The 15,742-nt window shown below is 51.0% G+C and overlaps 1 protein-coding gene across 5 annotated transcripts in view; it reads right to left on the bottom strand.

The window, feature by feature from the left end:
• Greb1 (growth regulating estrogen receptor binding 1) overlaps positions 1 to 15,742 on the bottom strand; it is a 132,053-nt gene that overhangs the window by 32,002 nt on the left and 84,309 nt on the right. For 4 of the 5 annotated variants that reach the window (XM_087907239.1, XM_087907234.1, XM_087907237.1 and 1 more), the window contains exons 9-17: positions 13,466 to 13,579; positions 12,974 to 13,117; positions 10,506 to 10,691; positions 6,755 to 7,105; positions 5,795 to 5,923; positions 4,902 to 5,030; positions 3,989 to 4,186; positions 2,662 to 2,842; positions 958 to 1,153 (exon numbers count right to left, since the gene is read on the bottom strand). In XM_087907239.1, coding sequence (XP_087763365.1) covers positions 958 to 1,153; positions 2,662 to 2,842; positions 3,989 to 4,186; positions 4,902 to 5,030; positions 5,795 to 5,923; positions 6,755 to 7,105; positions 10,506 to 10,691; positions 12,974 to 13,117; positions 13,466 to 13,579 — 1,628 coding nt within the window. The remainder of the gene's footprint in view (positions 1 to 957; positions 1,154 to 2,661; positions 2,843 to 3,988; positions 4,187 to 4,901; positions 5,031 to 5,794; positions 5,924 to 6,754; positions 7,106 to 10,505; positions 10,692 to 12,973; positions 13,118 to 13,465; positions 13,580 to 15,742) is intronic. The other variant, XM_087907238.1, reaches the window with a different exon arrangement.

Raw genomic sequence — 15,742 nt, 5'->3', positions numbered from 1 at the left:
GGGCGATGAAGGGATGAACTCAAACTCATCTAATGAATCTTAGATCCACATAAAATTATTTCCAAATTAGTGCAGAAACTCCTTCAACCTGAGCTGAGCAAAGCCAGGAGAGGTTGTCCAAAATGCAAAGGTGTGAGCTCTGCTCTCAAACAGTGGAGTGACTAAGCACCAGGGCTAAGGGGAGCCTGTCCCAGGGTCACCCCCCAAGAGTGGTCCTATGCAACTGGCTCACCCCCATCTTCTCATTTTTCCATATGTAAATCAGAACATCCTCTGATCCTTTTGCATAAATTCATGGATATAAAGCACTCAGAGTAGGGTCCATGGTAAGCGCCACAGAAACATTGATTCTGATGTCATGGGATGGAAGCCGGACATCCGTATTCTTGGGAGCTCCTGGGATGGCTGAAGCATTCAGGAGAATTCTGAAGACGTACAGAATTCTAGAGTGCTTATCCTCCCCAGCTGGAATCCAGCCATGCAGAATTCTCAAAACACCAGGTCTGTGGAGGTTTCTACTTTCATAAATTATGACAGGTGGTGGCTGAAACCAATCTCCCTGGGGGAGGGGGTGAGTTCGGTCTGAAGATGCTTTGAATGTGGCTGCACACCAAGCCATCCATGGGGAGCCCAAACCTCTACTATCTCCCAGGGCTCCGTCTTCAGCATCTTCATCTGGTGTTAGGAGAACAATCACTCAGAATGTTGTTCTGAGACCCGGGACTTCAGTTCCCGGGGAAGATGTCAAACCAGCTATACTGCCTATACATTTAAGATGGTATCACCCATGGATAGGCTTCAGAAATTTCTCCAAAAAGCCAAGAAACCTAACCCCAGGCCAAACCAAAGATCCAAGGAGCTGAAACCCACTCACTCCCAACTGGACAGGACCTTCGACTAAAGCCAGCATCTTAGAATCCAAGCAGACAGGTTAGACGGCGGCCCAGCATCACTCACGTTACTATAGGAGACGGGCCAGTGGATCTCATTGTAGGGGCTGATGAGGGTGTGCTGGGTCTGTAGTGCATACGGGAAAGAGGTCACGTGAAGGGTCACGATGTTGGGCGCTTCTTTCACCTCCCTGCAGTTGAGCAATCTGTCCACTAATCCCACCGAGGGGTCACTTTGAGAGTAGATGTTATGGACAGCACTGCTGAGAGAGAGAAGAGAAGAGAAACGTTAAACGGAATCGCTAACTCTGTGTGATGATCATACAAGGGTAAGGCACCTGATGAAGTGTCTAACTAGGTTCCCCAATTTCACCTATAATTGAAGCTTGTAGCCCTGTCCACGGCTAGAAAAACAAGAGGCGATTAGAGCTGGGATCTGCTGGGGGCTCAATTAGTGCTCAGTACACACAGGAAAACTATCAGGAAAGAAACTATGGTGGACTCCTTGCATGGTACCGTGTGTCTACTCTAGAACACCAATTCATACCCAATCTTACTCTCAGTAAAAAAAAAAGCTGATGAGGATGTGAGTGAGGAAGGAAGGAGACTCAGGGGCCAGATGAGCCTCCTCATGTCCTCCTAACTTGGCAGAGGATGTTGGTTTGCTTGCCCAGCATGCACAGAGTCCTGGGTTCGATTCTCAGCACCACATAAACCAGGGCATGGCAGTGCACACTTGGGATCTCAGCACTTGGCAAGTGTAGATAGGAAGACTGGAAATGCATCCTCCTTGGTGATGTGCTAAGTTCAAGGGCAGTTTAGGCTACGTGAGACCAGGCCTTGTCTTGAACAAAATAATAATAGTAGAACTAGAAGTAATAATAACAAAACCTACAAGATCAAATAAAGTCCTACTGACTTGAGATGATTCAAAGATAATATAAAAGAGCAAATTCTACATTTGTTCAGAAGACGACATTAAAGGAATGGGAAGCATTCTGGATCTTGGGGTTTTGGTAGCCAGACCCAGCCCACATTTTCTTTGTAAGATAATGGCTGGCGTTCTCCTAAATCTAATCAGTGCTTCATCTTCTGGTTGCCAGGCAGCTACCTGAGACAAAATGAAGAACCAAAAGAAAATGGCTTCTACCATTGCGGGATGCTCCATTCCTCCAAACCCACACGCATACTCTAGATTTGTAAACCCGTTCCAGTCCTGGCAAGCTTAAACAGCTACAGTTGGTGCCAATCAAAGTCTCGTTCTCTGACCTGGTCTAGGAACAAACTTTCTCACCTCCACCAGAGGCAGCATCTAGTTGGTCAGCTCCAAGGCCAACCTCTGGAGGGAGATCGCTTCCCACAATCTCCAACTGACCAACCTCACACACATCTAGGGTGAGATTTAAAGTGTTTGTCCTTCAGGAAGGGCCAACCCAGCTACCACTCATGGTCCTAAGCAGGACAGAATTCCAGCAGAGAGGGCTTCACCCAAGAGCCTCACACTGTACTCAGGAGTCATGGCTCCAAGCCTGGCTCTTCCACCAACACCTCCAGTCTGGCTCCCCACTCTACCCGATGCTCCCCGCTTCTGCGGCACTCATCCCTTGGCCCTTGGAGATTGCACCGAGGGACCTCAGAGATGCCACGCCCTATGACACTGAAAACTACCCACAGCCTCTGCTCATAGACACCAACTCCCAGGACTTGCTCAAGACTGGTGCCCTCATCCCCAGGGAGAAACAAGTCACCGTCACAGACCAGGAGGTCTGACCTCACTAGATCCCAGTGGGCGTGGTCGTGGATGAGGACAAAGAGCGTGTGTGGGTTCTGGAAGGAGTTTTGCAGAAAGGCCTTAAATCTTGCCTGGGCCTCCGTGTCTAGTTTCAGAACGTGTTGCTCCGCCCTCTGCTTGGTCACAGGCTCTTTTTCCAGGCCCAGCTCCAGCAGAACCCCTGCAACACAGAACACCTCAGGAGCTCCTGGGTTCACTCACCAACACAATGTGGGCCAGCCCTGATTGGAGAGAGCAGCCGCAGGAACGCATGCAGTGGAGATAACACAGGCCCAGAGAGCCGAGCAAAGGTCTGGCTATGCGTATAGGGTCCCCACATAGGAGTACCAGCAAGCAAGCACCTAAATCAACAGATCTTAACGAGGTAAGATTAAGAGATGGGAAAGGCCCAAGCTCCTAACAAAACCATCTCAGGTTCAAGTCACAGGCCCAATGTCAGGCCACTGAGGAGGTAAGATACGCTATGTGAATGCCCGTTAACAGCAGCCAGTCACAGAAAGAGCAAAAAGACGACTGGTTCTATCTTTAATCTTGAGAAAAATCACTGCCTTTGAACCTATTTTATGGTCTTTAATAAGTGGGCGGCAATAATACTTGCTCCATCTACCACACAGCAAAGTATGGCAACAACATCCTTGTGTGTGGTAGTGTGAATGTAACTGACCCCCATAAGATCATAGGGAGCAGTGCTATTAGGAAGTGCAGCCTTGTTAGAGTAGGTGTGGCCTCGTTGGAGAAAATGTGTCACTGTGGGGGAAAGGTTTTGAGGTCTCCTCTATGCTGAAGCCACACCCAGGGTCTCAAACCACTTCCTGTTGCCTGCAGGATCAAGATGTAGCTCCTCCACTCTCAGCTCCTTCCCCAGCACCATGTCTGCCTGCTGCCATGCTTCCCATCAGGATGATAACGGACTAAACCTCTGAAACTGCAGGCCACCCCAATTAAATGTTTTCCTTTGTGAGAGTTGCCATGGTCGTGACATCTCTTCACAGCAATAGAACAGTGACTAAGACAACTGGATGAACAGAGCAAAGCTTTTCCCTTGGGCTTCAAAGCTCCTCCCCTGAACCCAAAGCTCTGCCTCTGAACCCAAAGCTCCTTCTCCAGGTTTTAAAGCTCCTCCCCTGAACCTTAAAGCTCCTCCCCTGAACTCAAAGCTCCTTCTCCAGACTTTAAAGCTCCTCCCCTGAACCTCAAAGCTCCTCCCCTGAATCCAAAGCTCCTCCTCCACGCCTCAAAGCTCCGCCCCTGGGCCTCAAAGCTCCTCCCTCAGGCCTCACACCTCCTCCTTGAAAGGCCCCCCTACCTGAATGCCAGACATGGAACACGGTCTGCTGATAGGTCACTTCTGATGGTGGAATGCAAATGAGAAAGTCCACCTTCTCGAAGGACCCCAAGTCCAGATTTTGGGTGCTGGAATCTGCGATTGAGCATACGTGCGAGAGGAGCTTCTGTGCCACCGCCAGCTGAAAGGGCCGGACGCCCCGTGGCTCCAGACGGTAACCTGCAGCCAGAGCCCCGAGGGATCCCAGATGAGCGCAGAGGCAGCTACCACCCTCAGCTAGAGAGATGTGCAGGAAGGGAGGCCTAGCCACACACAGCCATATAGAAAAGAGAGGCACTCAATAGTCATCTAGGGCATGCACGCTCTCAGCCAGACCCTGGGGCAGCCTCACGTGCCTCCTCCTTCCTCAAAAGTCTGAAGCAAGCACTCAGGCAACAAAAGTAGTGGTAAACTCTGCCTGCTGACGCTAGACTTGGGAAGGGGCACCGAGCTCCATGGAAGGGAAAGAAATGGTCACAGCTCCTTAAACCCTCCTCAGAATGAACAACTAGAACAGTGCGCTGAGAGCAAAGAAATTGGCGTGAAAGGAATGTCAGGAGAGGGCGACCTCACATCAAGCAGGGCTATTTTAAGCCTTCTAGGTGCACCACGGGAACTTTAAAGTCTCACAACTTTCCGGACAGATGCTGCAGACTCCAGACCCATCCCTGCAGGTTTTCTCCTTAGGTGGTAAACACACCTGAGTCTGACCACCCGCTCTGCGCCTCTCTGTCCGCGCCTGCGCACACTCCAGCTGACGCTCACTGCGCACAGCCATGCACAGTGGAGCCAGCATTCCCGATGCAGCAGCTACTTCCTCTGTCACTCGGGTGCCCACTGCATCCTCTCCCTCTTCCACTCACTGTGCAGGTCTGTGCCCCTCCCCGCCACTCACTTGTGCACACGGGAACCCCATTGGCATCCAGTGCGGCTGTTTTCTTGGTAGAGGAAGCAGTGAATGAGGACGAGACATGGCCTTGATTTTCCTGGTGAAATTTGTCCAGCAAAATGTCAATGTCACCCTCTGCCCAAAACAGAGAACAGAAGTGGGTTTTGCATCTCAGAGAAATTCGATAGACGTCTCTGGACCAGCTACTGTGTCTGGTATTGGCGCGAAGTAATGTGTGGAGGTGTGGGCTTCTATGCAGAACTGTATCCACAAGGGGGAATCATACCATGGCTTCATGCATAATGGGAGAAAACAGAAATAGACTACTTGAGGTCAGAGGCGGAGGGACTTTGTGCCTTTCCTGGCAAAGATTGGTCTCTAGAACTTTTTTGGAGTGTATTAAATGAGTCCTAAGGGACCAGAAGCTGTAGAGAGGAGGGGAATCTGAGTGGCTGAATAGACCACAAAGATAGAAAAAAAAAGGGTTCTAAACACAGGGAGAGCTGTGTGCTAGGGCCCAGTCTAATCTCAGCACCTGAGAAGACGAGATGGGTGTGCTACACATCTGAGGCCAGCCTAGGCCGTAAAGGGAGAGCCTGTCTCAAAAATAAAGCTACAGACAGATAGACTGACTAACTGACTAACTGGCTGACAGACAGAGAGCACAAAACTCTTCTCCGACCCTGGACCTCTACAGCCAGAACAGGAAGACGGACAGACAGCCAAAAAGCTGCAATAGGAAGGAGGCAGTAGCGGCGCCAGTGCACAGGAGTGGGGGCTCAGTCAGAGAGGCTCAGCTGCAGCAAATCCCAGGCATGAGGGCCCCCCAGCAATCTCCCTGCCCCACACATGCGTTTCTTCTCAGTGTGCGCACTTGCACCGGCCTCTCACCAGTTTACCTGGGCAGAGGCTGCTAAAGAAGGCTCCCAGGGAGTCCACTTTGCCTGTGACCAGCTCATAGTGGACTTCTCTCTGGTACTCTGCAGGGCTGAGGAGGCTTTCAGAGAGAATCCGGGCTTGGTATTTCCCTGGAAGACAAAGGGTAACTGTCACTGGATCCTCAGTATAGAATCACTGTGAGATCTCAGACAACAGGGTCCCTGCCTGACCTACCCCTGCAACACCCTGGCCGAGGGGGATAAAACAAAGGACTGAGATGGTCAAAAGCACTTAGAGAAACCCCACAGGGCCTGCCTCTGCCTGTGCCAGCTGTGTGGCACAGACAAATCTGCTAACCTTGCCAGACCTACCATCCCCATTGGTCCCCGGTGGCTAACAGCTGTGTTGGCCTCACAGAACACAGGCAACAGTGCTAGACATACACATACAGAGGAATGGGCTTATTAAAGATGGTGAGACCCAAACCCATAAGCTTGGTGCTTATCTTACCAAGGAAACTCCCTCCAACATTTCAACCTGAATCTCAGCCACAGCAGCAATGGCTGCACACAGTAGGCTTTCAGGGAAATTTTTAATACTTTAACCAGCAAAGCGGATCATTGTTTCTTATCTCAGTCTGCTCCATAAATAACTGGGAGCCAGAGTGGAGATGTGAGTGGACTTCTTAAAGCCGATTTGTATAGGGCAATTCAGACTGCAAAGCTGGGCCCAGTCTCTCCAGAGGCCAAATGGTCATTGCTAACTTAGCTACTGACCACCGGAATGTCGGTAACTACGTATGTTTCCAGGGATGAGCATCTGAGAACAAGACTACCTTCTAAAGCCACCAACATGGGCAAAGGCACTAACTGCCCTGCAACATAAAGCCCCCAAGACAAAAGAGGGGGGCTCACCAAGGTGAGAGGCTGGGTAATCAATCCACAGCATGGCTTTCCCATTGGCCAAGAGACAGGACTCACCAGTGACAGCAATGCAGGAGTCGATGGCGGCGTTCCTGCAGGCACAGATGATGACCACGTAGTTGGTCTTAGAGAGTTTACCCTCGATGAGCAGCCGGAACATCTCGGAGAGACCCTCAGCCAGGGAGTACGTGCACTCGATGACATGCACGCTGTCATTGCAAGAGCTGGCAGCCAGGCCTGCCAGCCAGGGCAGCTGTGCAGAAGTCACGGGGGCCGCAGTGTTGGGGGCTGGTGGGAAGGGCTGTGGAGGCGCCTGCTGGTACTGCCTGATCTCTGTCAGGTGTGATTCGCGCCAGGAACGCAGGAAGATCTGCTCCAGGTCCTCCATCAGCGGCACCTGATCAGCAGCTGCAAGACATGGTGGCGAGAGAGGACGTCAGCACCTCCTCGTCAGGGGCACAGGCAGCTTGCCACCAATGCGGTGGGCAGCTGAGACTACGTGGGCATGCTTAAAATCACACAGCCTGGAATAGTGATAGGAGAACATAAAATGAAGTCAGCCCGCAACCCTCCATCTCGAAAGAACCACAAAGAAAATCAAAATACTCTCTTTCTCTCCATCTACCATAAGGATTGTGGGTACTCAACTTGATTCTTTACCATCAGCCCTACAATCAGGTTTCCATATCTAACAGTCTCCCCGCACAGCTCTGCCGATGGGTGTGCAAATTATTCTCTTGGAGGGGCCATTTGGTCATCCTTGTTGCTACTGCAGATTTCTGTATTTCTTCAAGGGAATTCCTCTGTAGGTTCATCTGAAGTGCATGCCTTCAGGTATACTTGTTACTTCCTAGGCATGCTGGATAGTTTTATTTCAACTCAACACAAGCTAGAGTTCTCTGGGAAGAAGAAACTTCTACTGAGAAAATAGGACCGCCAGACTGGCCGGGACTGCCAGGCAAAGCTGCTTGCGGTTCCTTGGTGGCTAATGTGGGAAGACTCCACCCACTGTGGGTGGTGTTACCTCTAAGCAGGTGACCCTGGATGGTGCAGGAAAGCCAACTGAGCAAGCCAGTAAGCAGCACTCCTCCATGGCCTTTCCATCAGCTTCTGTCCTGCAACATGAAACTGTAAGCTGAAATAAACCCTTTCCTCCACATGTTGTTTTTGGCCGTGGTGTTTATCACAGGAATTGAAAGCCTGGGCTTGAAGTCTCAAAAGTCAGCTTTCCCCCAGTGTGATGGGTGTGACAGATCTAGCCCAGCACTCACAGCATCGATGGGTACCATCTCGTGGGTACTGAGAGAAATGACACGTTCCATTGCTCATGTGTCTCTCTTCAGTGGCTAATGAGATCGGACAGCTTTCCAAAGTCCCTGTATTTTCTTTTGTGAATTATCTGGGTGCTCTAGCCGAATACTGCCTTCGAGGAGCTGGAGGGGAGGTTCTCAGACTTCCAGCCGACTTTCCCCAGCTATGGGACCTTCGCTGCCCTGCCCACAGGACAGCTATGAATGCAGCCCAACACGAACATAAACTTTTTTAAAACACCAAGGTACTTTTGCCATTTGAAAAACTCTGAATTCACCGTTCTCAAGTATGAATTCTTTAGGTGGCAATGCTGGGTGACAAATGTCAAAAGGTTGGCCAAGCCTATCACAACTCCTCAATCTGTAAAAGGTAGCTTGTAGCAGCCACGTAGGGCTGTGCCAGAGTGTGATCAGCTGGGCTTAGAGCTTCATTTATTTTTCCACTTATTTCTTGTGTGTGCTGAAGAACATGTGAGCAGGTCAAAATGCAACAGGCAGCAGTCAGGTCTCTCCTTCCACCATGCAGTTTCTGGGTATCAGACTCATCTTCAGGCATGAAAGCAAGCACCTTTATCTCCTTGGCCCACCCCATCGGTCCCGCTTTCTTTATTTTATTATTAAATGCCTCTGGATTATGGCTAGTTATTTGAAGTGTGTGATCAATTAGATTAGAATCGGCAGGTTGGCTGTTATACTCCTTGTCTCTAAGAACCCTCCCTTGAGCCCATATCTCTTTAGAGCCATCACCTCTGGGCAGAGCTCCCTTAGAGGTGGGCTAGACTCCCTACACTTGTATCCTGGTCTCCATTCTCTCTGATCTGCTTTTATACGGCTTTTGTCACTGCCCCCACTTCTATATTCTTCCTCAAGGCAGCCAGCCTTCCACATGGCCAACCCTCAATCAATTACCAGAGTCCCTGCATTAAACTCCTAGCCACACTGATGAGTGCTCAGCCTGTGATCTTGACACAGCTTCCTTCAGTGGCCTCTGTATCAACCTAACCAACCCCTCACACACACACCCTTAGTGAGCACCAAGCTGGCCCTGCAGAGGCTGCACCCACACATAAAGCAACAGACTGGTGTTCTTGGCCCTGCAGCACACATCCCAACCTGGAGGAGGCGCTCATGGAGACACAGCCGCCATGGTTGCTTCTGGAGTGACCAAAGGAAACTAGATACAGGCCAGGGGCTCTGGTGTGGGGAGCTGTCCCAGGTGTAGCAACAAGGTTCCTTTGAGGAGGTAGTGTATGGGTCAAAACTCAAATGACAGGAAGGGGCCAGGTTCATGGATGTCCTAGACCAGAGCACTTCAAACGGAGGCTGCAAGTCCATGATGCTCTGGCATGAATAACACTGCACAGGACGTAGCAACTGGGGCAGAGTGGGAAGATGGGAGTGGAAGGCTGGCAGCCACCAGACCTGGGGATAAATGCCAATTGGGCAGGACTAGAAACCACCGGTGAGCTCCAGGGAACAAGATGTGGTTTGCTCCACAGCTCTCACAGACCTGGAGACCAAGAGGCCAGAGGTTTGTGATGGGGAGGAAGGCAACAAAGACAGGGTGGGGCTGGATCCTGGGTGGATCTGTGCCAATCGATCGACTCACATGGGTCTTGGGAAGGAGCCTCAGAGAAACCTGATGCTGGGTCTGCCTTCCAGAACCTTCACCATCCCATGGTTCTGTCCCGATCCTCCTCACCCACTGAGCCTCTGACTACCTGGGTATCAAGGGTCAAGCCTGCCCACCCACAACTGCTCACAGTGGGTCACGGCTGGCTGGACATGTCCACACAGACTATCCTTAAGCTCACATTCCCGAAATTTCTACCTCAGCCTCTATGGGATTCAAGAGCTCTCTCTCCAGAGGGCAGTTGGCCTTGAGAGCAACACAACTTGAAGTAACCAACAATTTTTTTCATTACTTTCCACTGCTCACTTTTTGCTACACATACACTCACAGCTCACTGTGCTCCCTCCTACCCACAGTCAGCCCCCAACTGTGCTCCCACCCACCCACACCCCCCAATCTGGGCTCCCACCCACACCCAGCCCAACCTGTGCTCTCTCCTCGGCTCTTCCCAACGCTGTTCCTTCTGGCAGTCAAGTCTCTACTCAGAGGCCTTTCTTGATGTCCCTAAGTGGACCCCACATGCCCACACCCCATCAAGTTCTCTCCTGCCTCTTGCTTCTCTTCTCTGGTTGAGTTGACTCGCCCTGAGGGCAGAATGTTGGCTTTATCACCTGTGCCTTTGAGTCTGGCTCGGCAGATGAAAGGTCAGCACGTTGCCTGAATACAGCCCGTGTCTTTGCACTTAGACAGGCAGGTGAGTGACTGGTCTCTGAATCACCCCTGTTGATTACACCCTTCTGTTTGTGGACCCCCTCCCTGGAAAGGTTAGGGATAACCTGGTCTTCAGATCCCTCTCTAGCCTCCTGAGTCTAGCTGGCCCTCCCGGTAAGATTCATCCCTAGTCCACAGCCGGACCCAGGCTCACCCAGCTGGACAAGGTAGTAGACGGTCAGCAACAGTTGCGTCTCCTCGGATATGGGCTGCATGGTGGAGGCACCGTGCTGCTCGTAGGCCCTGGACAGCGACTGTGAGTTCTGGTAGCAAGTATACAGCAGGGGGCTGATGACCACATCATTCAGGTTTCCGCAGAGGTAGGGGAAGTTCCCGTGGCCTAGGGAAGAAGAAAGCGGTCGCTCAGCAACTGGTCTTAGGGAGTGATATTTCATTCATATTTTAATAAATAAAGCTTGCCTGAAGATCAGAGAGTAAAACAGTTCCACTGGTCAGCCATACAGACCAGGCAGTGGTGACGCATATCTTTAATCCCAGTAACCACACTAGTTTGCCATAGAAACCAGGTGGCAGTGGTATACGACTTTAATCCCAGCCCTAGAGAGGAATATAAGATGGGAGGAGACAGCTCTCACACACAGTCTCATTCTGAGACTCCTGGAGGCAGGATTGCCATTTCAGACTGAGGTAGAGGTAAGAGCCAGTGGCTGGCTGCTTTGCTTTTCGGACCTTCAGATTGAACCCCAATATCTGGGAGTTTTATTAATCATGCTACAGTCTTGTACTCAGCCTGACTGGGGTACCACTGTGGATCCCCTAAGAGCCAGGGGAGTTCTTAGGTCCCATTTCTGAGAAATCTCAGACCTCCTATGGTCCTTGATGAACTAGTACACCTGCTCTGCCTTCTGGGACCTAGGATGAAAATGTCATCACTCACACCCAGCTTGAGGCAGGGCATTTGCTTGCTCATTTTGTCCAGTCCCTTATTTTGCAGTTGATCAAGTTCAAGGCCAAACAAAAGAAGTTTACCCAAAACCAAACAGCAATGTCCCTGAAATGGTGGGGTGCGCATACCAGTGGGGACTGTTGACCAGACCTTGTCTTCCTCAAGGCCAAGCCTTACACACACACACACACACACACACACACACACACACACACACACACCAGGTCCTATAATGAGCAGAATTAACCAAACAGCTCAGTGTCTAGACCCAATGACTCTAGAAAGCGAAAACACTGAGTGATGCTGCAGTGGATGCTAGAATCCCTCTTACGGCAGCTCCTGGGGTAGGACGGCCCAAGCAAGGGTCTGATCCCTTCTTTACCATCGTTAGCTGCATGACCTTAAGCAAGAACTTGACTTTCTCAAAGCCTTTGCACAATGGGAAGATGCCAAACGGTGTGGGCATGATGTGAACGAATGTTCTCCATTGTCATCAAAATGACACTAAATCTCCCCACGTGTAGCTATGCATAGGCATCATGTGGGGCTCTGTAGGCTGTGTCTTGGGAAAAAATGTTTCTCGTTCTTGAGTAGGACTGATTTGCTCAGACACATGCTGGCCTCACCCACAGCTCCAGGTTCAGACTTGTGAGTTTGCATCTCTGCTTACTTCCCTCAAGATGCTAGGGAAGGGGACTTACTTGTGCTGGCTTACAAGGGGCTATGTCGTTACCCTAACGAAAGAGATATCATGCTTGTCATGCAAGGGGCTTCACGAGCTGTCCTGAGAACCAGATGAGAGCTATGCTACAGAGTCGCTGGCTGGACCTGGAAGCTTGGGAGCAGCAGGCATAGGAAAGTGAGCACACCTGAGCAAAGGCGAGGACCTGTCCTCTGAGATGGCTCAGTGTGAGATGTGGGCATGCAGGGTTCTCTCTGTGAGGATCTTGGTCAGTACAGATGCTGGTGTCCACCTCTGAGTCTTGCTACCTGCCCCAACTCTGCATTCTCAGCCTCTCTCACATGATTCAGAAAAGAAGGTGCAGATCTGACCTTCGTTTCTTCCATGGGGCCCTGAAGCCCTTCTACCATGCCAGTACTTTTTTCTGCCATTTTTCTGCCACCTCCCCGACCTCTCTTCTCACAAGCAGGATGCCAAATGGCCAATCAAGGAATTGGATCTATATGGTCCTGAGCTCCTCTCTCCTCAGGCACTGCCAGCTTACCCTGCACACAGTTTCCCATCTGAAAGTCTCCGGCTACCGCAAAAGGATTTCTTCAGTTGAGACACAAGGCAACCTTTAGGCAACACACATGGGGCCACCACAGAGGGGACCAAATCAAATCTTACTCAAGGATGTCTCGGCCCAAAGTCAGAGGGTGTGGCTTTGGATGAAAAGGGAACAAGCCATGGGGGCTTTGTCCATCCCCCCCGTCCCAGGCCTCGGTGCTCTGCACTAGCTGGGTAACTAAAACCCAGGTTCTGTGAAACAGAGCGAATGAAGGAAAGGACCAGAGTCTGCTGGGACAAACTGATATGCTCTGCCGTTCTCAGCAGTCTAGAGACTGGGCCTGCTTCGTTCTCTTGCCCTGAAGACCTTTTGAGTTGGCTCAGGGGGATTCCTTTGGAGCTGAACTGAGACGAGGTCACAGTTTTGTGTAGGGTTCCTTGCAGCCTTCCCTGCCTCCCCAGCTGGGGGCACAGCCGTACTTGCCTTTAAATATCACCGGCTTGGCCTTGCAGATCTTCAGCAAGTTGTCTGGGACAGACACTGGTTCACCAGATGCCACCACTGGGAAGGTGACTGAAGCCGGTCCCACCAAGCCAGGCTGGGGCACACAGGGTACGCCGGTACCTTCTAGGAACACAACCAGCATATCAGTAAAACACAGCAAAAGAGACAATCTTTCCCCAGCCAACCCGACATCCAGCCACCATACGAAAACTAACACCTGACCCATCTCCCCACTCATAAGACTGGTGGACTCACTCAGCCCCACCTTTCCCCACCAAGAGACATAGTCTTTTTCGACACATAGGCCACAGCGTGGTAGAGAGGTTGTTTGTTCCTCTGCTACGCCAGGGTCGGCTGCCCAGAGCCCCCTCACTCATCTGCGTGCACACATGCACACGTGCACACATACACACATGCTACTCGCAGGCCAAGCCACTCAACTTGGGTTTGAACAAGACCCTAGCCACTTACCTTGCTTAGTTCGGCTGCAACCGCCCTGAGGGAAGCCACCGTCCATGGTTGACTTAGACTCTGGGGACCAACCTTTGTGTCGTTTTTTGGGAGGCCCAGAGTTTGGCAAGATACCTAGACAATATTCAGAGCGTGGGTTAGGCCACCATTGGGAACTGGTGTCAATACAACTCCCCCATGATTTGGAGAGCAGAACTGTTTTGTTTTGTTACGTTGACAGAGCTGGGGCTCAAATCCAGGACCTTGTACATGTTAGGCAGATGTTCTCCCACTGAGCTACATCCCCCAACCCTTGGTATTTTTTTAAAATTTCAGCTCTATGGATCTAGACAGAAGGATTTTTATAAATGTTTCGCTCCGAAGTTGTTTAAGCTGCATCTCTTTAAGTCTGAGCTCCTCGGTTTTTAAAACAGTCAAAAATAATAGTAAAAATCTACCGAGGAAGTGGCTTAACCAGAAGAAGAGATGCATATAAAATACTTAAGTGAAACACTTAGGGGTTTGGGCTCCGTAAACTGCCTCTCCCGCCAGTATCAACATTACCAGCCCAGCAAAGGTTCAATGCACCAGCACAGTTCTGCCACTTGAGGGCAGTACTGATCCACATGCATACCCGCTTCCTACCCTCCAACCCCACCCTCGCCCAACTGGAAAGCTAATTTCACACTCCCACCAAGCTGGAAAGCTAATTTCATTAAAAAGCAAGAGCAGAAGCTGGATCCGCTGCTGCTTGTGAGTCATCCCAGCCCACTCTGGATGTCAACAGGCTAGTGACGGAGAACTATTCATAAATTAGTACTAAGAATTGGCTACCCTATTTTCTTTAAACTCTGGACACAAGTGCTCAGCTGTCCAGAGGTCCCGTCTCACCCCTGTCATACTTTAAACACATCTGAACACTTTTAAAACTACCTAGCCAAGCCGGAGGGCAGTGGGGAGGTACATGCCTTTAATCCTAGGACCCAGAAGGCAGAAACAGGCAGATTTCTGTCGAGCTCAAGGCTAGCCTGGTCTACACAGCAAGTTCCAGGCCAGCCAGGGATAGTCAGTGAGAACGAACTCACTGTCTGAGTTTTCAAACGAAAACCTGTCTGTCCGAACACAAGACTGTTCTGAGGACCTCAAGAAGCTCAGCATGCGTGGAATGAGGCCTCCTGACACCTGGGGCTCCTGGGTGACGAGAACCCACAGAGTGGAGCCCACAGGGCCGAGGGTGATGTCTCCCTCAGCCTAGGCAGAGAATACGCACAGGCCTGGCTATGCCTAAAGCAGCAGCCCTTTGAGAACGACCGCTGTTGAGTCTCCTGGAAGGAACCTCGGATAACTACCTATCCTTAGACTGACCAACGTGGAAGAAAATCAAAACCAGACAGACACAGAGGTAAAAGGACATGAAGCCCTTGACTTTACAGAGAGCTTTCAAACCTGCAGGCTTCTTTGCCCTCAAAGGCAGGGAGACCATCATCTCTGCACCAGCTCGTCTAACACTGGCCCCAGGAGCAGAGGAAGAGCTCTCAGAGACAGGATCCGGTTCCTCTAGGGCGTGGTCCCCAACTACAGGAGGGTAGGGCTGGAGATGAGGATGCAGGAGGGATCTACAGGGGTCAACCAGAAAGGTCTCTACCGGGCTCTAAGCCAGTAAGTGATCTCAAAACATCACCAGGAACAGCCCCTGTTATCAGCGTGAGCCAATTATTTCTCCGTCTCCAGAGATAACCCTATATGGCATTTTCTGAGGAGGCTTCAGGACTTTTAGCTACCTGTCCCCTCCATCTGGGAGCACCGTCCCCTCCATCTGGGAGCATCAGCCCCTCATCCGAGACAAGGCTATTTCCCATCCTCCACTAGGGGGCAGTGTTTCACTGAGAGCGGCCAGTGGTAGGCCTAACTTAGTTGGAAGCAGTTCCAACACACTGACCGCGAAGACTTGGTAGCTCTGACACATGCCGCAAACCAGGTCAGCCAGCGTCTCTGACTCAGTCCTTCCCTCTGTCGGGTTCTACCACAGCCAGACGCTAGGGACTGCAAGGGACCTTCAAAAGTTAAAGATTAGAGTGGGTGGCTGGACCCCACCAGGGAGAGGCGAGTGCGAGTGATGGCCCGAGCTGAGCTCTAGAAAGCCGTCTAACAGAGGCAGGGTGAGCACCGAGGGACTGTGCAGAGTGTGGACATCATGGTGAAGCCACCACGGGAGTGAACAGTTAAAAGAGGAATGAATGACCGTCAATGAGCTAAATTCCAGAAGGCCTTTGAGATCCCGGCAGGAAACTTAAAGAG

This window comes from Myodes glareolus, chromosome 6, assembly GCF_982192425.1.
Source record: "Myodes glareolus chromosome 6, mMyoGla1.1, whole genome shotgun sequence".
NCBI classification, from domain to species: Eukaryota; Metazoa; Chordata; class Mammalia; order Rodentia; family Cricetidae; genus Myodes; species Myodes glareolus.
The sequence above is the reverse complement of the archived record's forward strand: the minus strand, read 5'-3'. Positions and strand labels throughout refer to the sequence as shown.